Source organism: Amblyomma mixtum, chromosome 8, assembly GCF_055824585.1.
Source record: "Amblyomma mixtum isolate Tamu chromosome 8, ASM5582458v1, whole genome shotgun sequence".
In the NCBI taxonomy this organism is placed as follows: Eukaryota; Metazoa; Arthropoda; class Arachnida; order Ixodida; family Ixodidae; genus Amblyomma; species Amblyomma mixtum.
The window spans coordinates 66,041,424-66,052,573 of NC_143019.1; the positions used below are offsets into that span (position 1 = coordinate 66,041,424).

Here is an 11,150-nt window from a genome sequence, read left to right on the forward strand (position 1 = left end):
AATCATTAGTTAGGTCATGACGTTAGAGGTTAGTTAATTATAAGCAATTAAATATAAGCATAACCATAACTAAATAATAACTTCATTAGATAATGTCAGACTGTTCTACTCATATAGAGGATTCCAAATAGTATCTAATTCTTTTTATGATGTGTCATTAATTACCGACATAAAAGCGATTAAACATAGTCATGTGACTAGTTAATTATGAGGTCACAAAATCAGAGACGTCACCAATCACCATTTCGATATACTAATGACGTTACCAATCAATCAGCCATTGTGTTGCTATATCGATGGGGACCACCGTCTTGAATTCCTCGGACTTAGAGCAAGGTGGAAGTGAAAAAAGAAAGAGAGGAAGAAGTGCCGTAGTGGAGGTCTCCGGAATAATTTCGAACATTTGGGGATCTTTAACGCGCACTGACATCGCACAGAACGCAGGCTCCTTTTGCGTTCCACCTCCATCGAAAACGCGGTCGTTGCGGTTGGGATCGAACCCGGGTACTCGGCTCGGTAGACGAGCGCCTTAAAGGGCAACTGCAGCATTTTTTTCAGAATTTCGCGATAGTCAAGGATTGAAATCTGTATAGGCTGTTGTGAACATATTGCGCTGTGTGCTGGTCATCAATTCGGGTGAGTCGAGAACCCGTATGCAGTAAGACTGAGCACTTCGAGTATTGATAGTATCTTTTTGCATTTTTATTAATTTTAATTGTTTCTTTGTTGATAAACTCCAATGTATCTCTACAATCCGCGCTTTAATTTGCTGCTTGTAATTTTCTTTCATGTGTGTATTTTACTTATTTTTATTTATATATAAATAATAAATTTACTCTGCAAATAGTGCCTTTTCGCTACGAATATACCCCCCCCCCCTCCGGCGCCAACAACCAATGGCCCCCCCCCCCTGAAAAAAATTCTGCGGACGCCCTTGGCTGTAGATAAAGCATACCAACTGTTTTGGCACTACTATTCAAAATAATGACGCAATCGACGATTGAGTTTCGCGCTTCTCCTCATTGCACCGAAGGAGTGCAGGGAAACTCAGCGTGACGTCACGGAAGGTATGATTTCAAATTACCGCTGTCCTGAGCCACACCCTACCCTGATTCGTTAGACGCTGCCAAACAATTCTCGGGGTTCACCTTCAGTGCACCATGGCGTTGATTTTTTCCTTCAAAGCAGACGTTTGTGCGTTGGAAATGCATCGATACCTTCGATGACGTCATCATGCGCCCCCACTTGGCGTTGTTCGCTGCGGAGAAGCTTGAAGGGTGCCCGGATTTTAATCAGCGATTACTTCACTATTTCAAGTGGTAGCCAAAAAATACTTCGCATGCTTTACCTGCAAGTTTCACACATTCGACCCTCTTAAGCTCGTTGATTTCTATAACATATGCAGTATCTATTTAAGCCCTGAGCCGCCGCTACGAGTACCTTCAGAAATCCCCTACCCCGTTTTTTTTTTCTTTGCGAGACGGCAAGCTTCACGTGTGGTGGTGGCGGTGGGGGAACTTTACGAGGTCTGTTAGAAAAGTATCCGACGTTTGGCTGAAGAAAAAACACTGGCATAACTGGAGCGTTAGAAACCTAATCACCTTCAAAGTAGTCTCCTTGGGACTCCACATACATCTCCCAGCGGTGCTTCCATTGTTGGAAGTATTCCGAAAAGGCCCTTTTCGGAATGGGATTTAGCTCTGCTGTCGTTGCAGCCATAATGTCCTTTCTTTTCTGAAATCGCGCTGCTTTCAATGGCCTCTTGATTTTGGGAAAAAGCCAGAAGTCTTAGGAGGACATATCAGGAGAGTAAGGAGCCTGTTGAACTACAGGAGTCTGGTTTTTCGCCAGAAAAGTCTGAATCAAATGCGAGGAATGTGCAGGAGCAATGCCGCGAGGGATGCGCCAATTTCTTGTTTACCTCAATTCCGGTCTCTTGCGCCGCACAGCACCGCGTAGGCGATGGAGGACATCCCTGTAGTACTCTTTAGTCATTCTTTGATCCTGTGGGATGCGTACTCGTGGTGTGCCACACAGAGGGAGTCAAAAAGCAGTCAGCATCACTTTGACATTGCTGCGCACTTGGCGGGCCTTCTTTGGTCTTGGTGACGTGGAATGCGTCCTCTGTGACGACTGGGATTTGGTTTCCAGGTCGTACCCGTACACCCAAGACTCGTCACTAGTGATTACGGCGTCGGTGAAGTCAGGGTAACTGTTTGTGGAATCCAGCATCTCCTGTGAGACTTCAACATGAAACTGCTTTTTCTCCACCGTTAGCAGCTTCGGCACGAATTTCGCCGCAATTCTCTCCATGGCCAAATCTTCGGTGGTAATGGAATGTGCAGAAAAATTGCTGATGTCCACCTCTTCCGCAATTTCTCGGATAGTCACACAACAGTCCCGCATCACCACAGCGTTCACTTCGGCAATTACCTGGCCATTTCGGCATGTTGATGGCCGACCGGAGCGTGGCTCTCTCTCCACAGATGTGCGGCCGTCTTTAAACCAGTTGCACCACTGCTTAATCTGTGTGCTGCTCATAGCATCATCACCGAAAGCCGTGTGAACATTTCGAATGGTTTCCACTTGGTTATCGCCAAGTTTCTGGCAAAATTTGAGGTAGTAGCGCTGCTCCTCTCGCTCCGCCATTTTCCTTGCAACAAAAAACCGACGAGAGCACTGCGCACTGCCTCACTCAAAAGCTGCTTCCCAGCGACTGACGCTATCGGCAGGCGGGAAAAAATTCGTGCATGCGCACGAGGGTTCAAGGTCGGCTGCTGTAAGCGCGCTTGTTTCATATCCAACAGGTGTTCGCAAAAAAAAATAAAGTCGGATACTTTTCTAACAGACCTCGTATTTCCAGCGGATGTAGAGGAGTGACCCGAAGTCGCCCCCCGCTTAAACGGTGGCCGCTATCCCTTGGGCAGCGGCGGCGTCTTCAACCAGCTGAAGGAGCTTGATCTGCGTCCCCGGGTCGGGGCTGAGCAATAGAGCCTCCCAATGATCGGAGTCGGTAATGAATCGACTCGCGGTTAGGGACTGCGGGAAGTTCCAGATCATATGATTTAGATCGGCTTTTGCATCACAATTTTTGCATTTGTCTGAGTAGAGTTTGAATAGGTGTTGGTTTGAAGTTTACGCCAGGCTTTGGCCTGTTGCTTGGAGAGCGTTTTATCTGCTGGGGGGAATCAGAGTCTTGCAAGCCTGTAGTGATTCAGGATTTCTCTGTAAGAAAACAACCTGTCCTTGCCGGAGTATAGGGCGGGTGGACTGCACGACCCAGCTCGGCGGGACAGTTCTCGAGCTAGGTTATGAGCCGCCTCATTACCAGCAAGGGAGGCATGAGCAAGCGTCCAGATTAGGCGAATGCGCCGCGTGGGCTGATAATTTAGCAGAATCCGTGCTGCTTGGGGAGAGATTCTTCCAAACGTGTAGTTACGTAATGCCAATTTTGAGTTATGAGTGTACCACATTCCGTGGTGACCACAGCTACCATCTTGTCAGCCGAAGAATCTGCTGCATCAACATATACCACAGAGGTATCATTAAGGAAGCGTTTGCCTAATGATTTGGCTCTCTCTGCACGACGTTCAGCGTGGAAATCTGGATGCATGTTCCGAGGTAGTGGAGGAATGACCAGAAGTTGGCGTATATGTTTGGGAAGGTCAGTTGCTGGTCCGCCTTGTCGTTCGTGTTATGTCTAGTGTGGACAGAATGTGTCTGCCAGTTGGTGTGGCCGACAGTCGTTCGTACTGCGAGACGGTTACCGCTTCAATAATCTCACTTAGGGTGTTATGAAGACCGAGACCTAACACTTTCTCAGTCGCTGTGTGCATGGGTAGCCCAACTGCCTGTTTGACGCATTTTCTGATTATGGCCTCCACTTTCTCTTTTTCAGCTGACTTGAGATGTAGGTAAGGGCATACGTAAGCGATGCGGCTGATGATTGTATCTTTTTTTTGCTAGGTGTGGAGGAAGTCTGCGGAAAGCACATAAACTCACGTGACTGGCGCAATCGCGCGACGCGATCGCGCTGCTCTCAGTCGTGGTTTGAGAGTACAAAATCAGCGGCTTGCGCGGCTCGACGGCCCCGTTACTGCGCCAAGCCGATATGTGTGACAGTGGTCGTATCCCACGCGCCAGCCATTCTGCGGGCGTGGCTGTGCAAGATGCACCTAGTGCGCCGCGCTTTCTGAACGCGTTAAATTCACTGGAGGCGTAAAGGTATAAGCGGCGAGTTTTACTCCACACTCAAAGGCAAAACTGGAAAAGGAGGCCGCACGATGTTCCTTGGGAAACAAAGAGAGAAGGCGTCGATGTGCTGATTGCCTCCAGTTCGGGTGGCTATACCGATTATAACCCGTGCTCAAATTGGTCACCTTCCGCAGTGATGCAGCTCTGGCACCTCGTATGTCTCCTCAGGTAGGGTGACGCAGATTTCTCTTATTATTGCGAAAGCAATACAGCGCTCATGAACGACCTTTCGCGTAGCGGCGGCCGGTAGCCACGTTTGACCTTTAGAATGACCTCTGACGTCATACCAGGGTGAGAGATGGGCTACCAAGTCGAGTCGTCGCGCAGCGGCGGCCGGTAGCCACGCGTGACATTTAGAATGACCTCTGACGTCATTCCATGCCTAGTGACGTCATAACGTGACGTCATACCAGGGTGAGAGATGGGCGGCGGCCGGTAGCCACGCGTGACCTGTAGACGAGGTGCACTGCGTTCCTTCTTTAGACGCGGCGCGCCGCGTTCCTTCCGTTAGAGGCGCTGCGCTCGGTTTCGCAACCTATACCAGGCTTAACCAAAGCTGAGCCCCCGCCAATTGTTTTAGCTCTGAGGTCCTCGGGTGTGAAAGTGGGATGTTCTACGTACCTCGCCCTCTATGCGACTCCTATGAAAAGTAGTCCAGAAGTGTCATTTCTCATGGTCTGGCTGGCCAGTCGGCCAATCACGGAGAGCAAAGGACTGAACATCAGATACCGTACATTCTGAACGAATCGCATTCCTCAGACATCCATCCCCGTTCCCTTACAGCCAAAAAATGGAAACTGCAATGACTGGTATAAATGTCTGCACATTTTACTTTTAATGACAAATACCTTTCCTGAATTTCTTACGTATTTCCTACTCTTGACTTTCTTTTGTGTGATCGTAGTTTTTCGTATATCTCGTACTTCTGAAAGTCACTTCATATGAAAAAAAAAGTGCGTTAGAAAACGAGTGTTTCAATTGTAGATCTGTATATAGTCTGTCAGATTCCTTGTTCACTTGTCAGATGCCTTGTTCGCTTTGCATGTCTTTAATTAATTAATTTATTTTGATCATTTTCTTGAATTGTTGAACTTTTGTTCAGTGTCACAAACTGCGACGTTTCTGCCGCCGCCACTGATGTTTGTAACGGGGGCGCGGTTCCCGCCAAGCCGACGATTTTGTTGGCTTTTCTGCCGCGCTCCCAGCCCCCTGAAGTGGCGCTGAATAAATAAATTGTTTTGAAAAAAAAAAGTGAAATATTTGTCAGGGATTTAAAAGCAGCCACTGGAAATTTTGCCAAGGGCAGAATATCTCCTTGGGAATTCTCAAGAATTACCCGAAAGACAGCAAAGGCGTGGGATTGGTCTGGGTACTGCCTCACTCGTCAAACCCGGGGAATGAAACGGCCCACGATAAAGCTCGAGGATCTATCGGCCGAGCTGTGGATGCTAACTCGGACGTCGGAATGACAAGAGACGGCCTTAATACCTATCGCGAGATCACGCAGCATTGTAATCTTCTTAGAAAGGCTGATCTTCCCACCTCGGCATAAAAACCTAACCAAAGAACAGGAGGAAGTGTGGAGACAACTCGAAACTAAAACTCTCCTTAACCCTGCCATTTTAAGCCATGTGTACCAGGATAGATTTAAACCGGAGTGCAGCAGATACGGCGACAAAGCCACCGTAGACTGTCCGTAAGATCGCCCACCAATATAGCTCCAGAGGCTCGCGCACCCGGGTCAATGCGAGACATTGCTGCTCCGACCTGCAAACACAACCACAGGTCGTGACAAGAGCCCAAGAGGTCACCGCCTGTCTCCACTGACGGCCACCTAGCAAGATCAACTAACCCACTTGTTGCTCAAGCAGATAATAAAAGTTTTCCAATCCAAAAAAAGGCCTTTTGTACCGATACTCTCACTGACGATAATTTTATGCGGTTGATGCAAAGGTGCTTAATTAATGCAAATTTACTTTAGAAAATTAAAAAGGCCGCGTATTTTCTAACATTATTATCACACTAGCGATTTTCGCAACGCCACACAACGCGTTTGTGCGAATTACGAGTACCCTATAAACCTCATAGATTGGAACGTAAGCTGGAATCTAGAAAAATTCAGAGAGCTGCAAAACAGTACGTTTTGCAGAGCATGCACCAGATTACCTGCGGGAATTTCTAAGGAGAACCTTTCAGACATCAGTCTGCGGCTTTATATTAAGTAAGCCCTTGCTTTTCTCATTGCTTTAGCCTTGTTCGCTTGAATGGCCAGTTCGATGATGCCGTTACCCAGAAAGTAATCCGTCGCCACGATGTTTGTGCACTTCCAGTATCGTTCCCTGAAAATGTTCGTCACGTTAAAATTCACAAGTTGCGCCAGTTCGCGTAGCACTCCAACTTCAACAGGAAATTTGAAGGTAAGTTCCGCTTGCGCTGATGATAACGCTCCCGGAACCTTTTTACACGCGTTTTCGTCCAGGTACTGCACCAGATGGTTTAGGTCTTGTGCATCGGCCCAGAACTGCGCCACGCCCGGGCTCAGGGACTCAGAATGCAGACCCTTGTAGTCGTAGTTGTACATTACAAACACTGTCTGGTTCCTTGCAGGCGAGGAACTGCCGCAGCTCCCAAGTATTTCGCTGACCGTGTTGTTGAACAATGCCCGGGGTGCCATCACGTTTCCGAGAGATTTGACGATAAGCTCCACAAGCATTCGATGACGTTCGTCGATAGGATCGAAGCGATGATCAAACCCACGGGTAAACCTGTGGAAATCTAACAAAACAATCTCTCCCGTCGTCTGCACGAAGCTCCTGACCTGCTTCAGGACTGATTCCACTGTGACCTCTGCTTTGAAGTAGTCGTGAAAAATCCAGAAGGTCCCATCCACGAATCCCACTCTGAGGTCCAGAGATCTGATCCCAAAGGCGAGCTGTTCGGCGATCGTCTGATCCTGGGTGAATATGAAATCCCCTACGGGCCACTCTGGTCGCAGGGCGTACATGGCCGAATTGTGAGTCGCTGGGACAAAGAGGTCGCAGAGTCTGAGACTGGGGAAGTGGCAGCAGTGATCACGCATCCACCTGGGTTGCCCGCGCAGGCATGCGAACTCAATCACTGACGCGTTCCTTCCGGGAGCTTCGAACCGCAACAAGACGGCCCAGTAGCCAAGACAGTCCCCCTTCATAAGGCGCTCCACAGAGCTGTTCGGAAACGTCACAGAGGTCAGGACTCGCCCTACGCTTTGTTTAACTGGGTACAGGTGCTCGTTGTTCCAGTCACGTACGGCTGATGGACATTGTACCAAGGCGGCGAATGTTTCATTCTCTTGCACTTCGTCTACTCCGTACCAGTTGATTTCAAAATGCCCACCTTTCTTGCCCAGTCCTTCGTATGACGACACAGTCAGGTACACACCGCGATGTTTTAAACCTGCAATAGACAATGGTGGACAATAATGCATGGCATGTAGCTTTTCAAACCACTCTGAAGCGACACAAGTCAGCAGCCATTCTATTCGGTGGATTCAGCAAGATGAGTTTATGTACGCGCCTACATTTTTTTAGAGCGTATCTTAAGTGCTCGTTCCTGGATTGAGTGTCGGCGTCGGCGTACAGCGTAGGATGAAAGTACACGGTTATAGCGAAGAGAGCGCAAGGAGGAAAGAGGGGAAAGATGGTGCGTTAAAGGGACACTGAGGAGAAATTGAAGTTGGCTTGTATCGACAGAATACCAGCTCCTGATTACAAAAACGCCACTCATACTGACAACAAAGCTGTTGTAGCGTAGAAAAGAGCAAGAACCAAAATACAGGTATCGCCGCCACAGGCCAAACTCGCAAGTACAAGCGTGGTGACGTCATAGGACAAAACAGTGTCGCTCGAACCAATGATTCTAGTAACACTGGGACACGAGAAGCCACGAATCACTGAGGCGCTGCCAATGCCTCCGCAAATCTCCATCGCGTCGCCAGATGACGCCACGTAACCGGCAGCTACGCGCGCGCCTGCAGCATCGGGACCAATCAGCGCCTGCTCATCGGCGGTAGGCATGCAGGCTCTTGGTATTCCGCTAACGGTAACAAGGTACACGGTATACTAAAGGTGTCTATTTGCGAGAGCTTCGTTGACGACTTCGAGAACGGGATCCATCGTAACGCTGGCAAAACGCCGGTACAAACGTAAACGAAGCGACGGTAGCGACGGCCGCAATAGCCGATAGATGCCTTCAACGTGCTGCCGGCGGTAGCTTTCTTTTCGGCTGCTGCTAGGACGCACTGCTGGCGGCCAGAAATCACGGAGTCTGCGTTACGTCATGTGCACGTCATGTTTCACGTCAGTTACTCCTGTGTCGTCATAACAGAATCCCAAGTTTGAATCAAAGCGGCGAGAAAAACCTTTTCAACTTCGAATCCAAATTTCCAAGAAATAAATGCACCTTTCGCTGCCGGCCAAGTGGCAAAAAAGCCATGAAATACCGAACTATCGGATTTTGCTTTCAAAAAAAAATATTAATAGAGCTCTCCTCACCGTCAAGTCCGTCCAAGGCCAAGGCTGACGCGAAACGCACCGCCAGAAGAGCCTCAGCGGTGGCGGATCGCTGTGCACACTGCCTGTGATCGCTGTGCACAGCTGTGCTCAAACTTCGCAGAAGCGTAATCGTCCGCCAGTTTTTGTCTTATCCTCTATCACGTCCACATTTTCATAAAACATAGCCCCTCTATCATGTTCAGTATCTGCATTCATTTCTTTGTCCCAAGTGAAATGTTGCATGCTCTGGAGCGCCCTCGAAACTTCCACAGCACGGAGCATAAACGACATGCCCCGGTGTGTACTTAACAGGAGAAGACCAATTGTGGGTTTTTCACACTGCAGCTTGATCGCAGGTTGATAACGAAGCTAGCGAAGATTTACATGCGGTGCTAACGAGCTGGCAATGATTCGAACCACGGATACACTTACATTTGTTAGAAAGAATACTTACCTCTACTGGCAAAGCCATTTGAAATTGAGATCAGCAAAGCTGCCGTGAAGACGATCAAGCTAGTCTTCATGCTTTAAAACCCCTGAAAACAATAGCAACTTTTATTGGTTCGTCTCGAAACTTCAATACATTTATTCTCTTTGTTTAGATTGAAAAACGACGACAGCTGTTAATGCCAGACGGTTTTTTTTCGACAATGAACGAAAAAACAATAGCCAATGAAGCATCTGCCGAAGATTGCTCTTAATGCTCACGTTCGAACATTCTGAAAGCGTCCGTTTTGGCGCAAATGCAACGTCATGACATGAAAAGATTCGCGCTGCTTTGGAATGTTCTAATGCGCAGACGGACGGCGCTTTAAAGAATTTTTATGCGAAGGTAAGGGCGAATAACGCTGAAACGAAAGTGCTTTATTATAACAGTTTAAAATACGATGATGACAGTTATGTTATCGTGCCCTAATGGCTTGGTTTGGCCGAAGAGTGCCAGCCAAAAATTAGTGCGATTATACAGAATAATGTGATTGTGTACAATTCCTGGCAATAGCGAAACAGGGAAGAGTGATATACAACAGGTCTGGAGGCACGAAATTTTTTGCCATTTGTCTTTACTTTCGAATGACGCGTAAAACATTGATAAACGGGGATCACCAGATGGAATTCTTTAGAGCTCAGTAAATAGTTGATTGCTAAATTTATTTTGCCATTTTGTTTCTTGTTGAGTTTCAGCAGATGAACGATGGTTGCGACGTCACAAATTGGTATGAAATTCCTTGTGGCGTAGAGAAACAGAAATATCATCGCTTCTTCTTTTATTTATTATTTATTTATTTAACACTGCGGAGTCGTTTGTCTCCAAGCAGGCATGAGCACAGATACAAATAAAAAACAAGATATGCACGAACGTCATGCAAGAGCAAACGATGATGCGAAAAAAGGCAAAAAGACAAGGGTTTCACTTACAGAAGGCTCTCAAATTATCAACAAACGTTTCTACATTCGGGCCGTTCACTACACACTTCGGCCATTCATTCCACTCTGCAATCGATTTGACAAAAAATGAGTGTTTAACTGTGTTAGAGTATGCACGAAATTTTTGCAGCATTTTTCCATGACTATAACGCGTATTTGCTCGTGAAACAGGAGTAATATTATGTGACTATATCCGCCGGACTGTCAGAAAATGAACACCGCACATGGGTTTATACTCACTCGGAATGACATAAACGCCACCCGTACCTTAAAACCGAAACCGAAACTGAGCGGAAGGAGAAATTCAGTTATAAATTATTTACTCAGCCCTGGCGAATTCCACGTGGGGATTCATATTTACTAATTTCTTTCAAACTATTCCAATGCAAAAACACCATGCACAATTTCTGATGCTTCCACCTTTTTCAGAGAAAGCGAGTTGTAGCTTAACATCTCAGCGGAGTGAGTCGTTTCAAAGATATACGGCATCAGCCAAAGAACTGTTTCATTCTTCATTATTTTGGCGAGCGGAATATGAGTAAGTCAAGTAAAAAGCGGTAACAAAGTGTTAGCGGAACTTTGCGCCTTGAAGAAAAAAACAGCGGATCTCCGACCTACTCAGACGCTGCCGAAAAATAGCCACTCACCTTTTGACGATGTCGGGAAGCCGATGGTCTCTCGTTTGCACTCCAGTGGTTATCAGGCCGAAGCTCTTTCTCCGTGGACGTGGGCGTTGACGTTATCGCCTTCCCTTATATCGCGTTACGTGGCGGCGACGTCACTCTCCAATTCTTATCTGGAGTGGAACTCTCCCGGCGGCAGTAAGTGTGGGGTTGCCCAAGGAGCGATACTTCGGAGTAGCTTCTCCATGTTTTTAATGACAGCGCCTGTGCAGCCGCTTCTACCTAGATACTTCTCTAATCGACCGTTCACCTCATCTAA

At 47.4% G+C, this 11,150-nt stretch overlaps 1 protein-coding gene across 2 annotated transcripts; it reads right to left on the reverse strand.

The window, feature by feature from the left end:
• Positions 1-930: 930 nt before the first annotated feature.
• LOC149332783 (PI-PLC X domain-containing protein 1-like) lies at positions 931-11,004 on the reverse strand. Of its 2 annotated transcripts, none has more exons than XM_089558371.1 (3): positions 10,856-11,004; positions 9,238-9,319; positions 931-7,686 (listed from the first exon to the last, which is right to left on the reverse strand). In XM_089558371.1, the coding sequence occupies exons 2-3, from the start codon at positions 9,305-9,307 to the stop codon at positions 6,467-6,469; spliced, it is 1,290 nt and encodes a 429-aa protein (XP_089414497.1). In that variant the 5' UTR covers positions 9,308-9,319; positions 10,856-11,004; the 3' UTR covers positions 931-6,466. The 2 variants fall into 2 exon arrangements, with proteins under 2 accessions (XP_089414497.1, XP_089414498.1); XM_089558372.1 differs by lacking the exon at positions 10,856-11,004 and adding an exon at positions 10,200-10,734.
• Positions 11,005-11,150: the final 146 nt, after the last annotated feature.

Excerpts from the sequence above, each read along its gene's own strand:
- LOC149332783 (XM_089558371.1), bottom strand. The coding sequence starts at position 9,307 with ATGAAGACTAGCTTGATCGTCTTCACGGCAGCTTTGCTGATCTCAATT. Across the intron at positions 7,687-9,237 it reads AAATGGCTTTGCCAGTAGAG|GTTTAAAACATCGCGGTGTG; the intron begins GTAAGTATTCTT and ends TGTCTATTGCAG.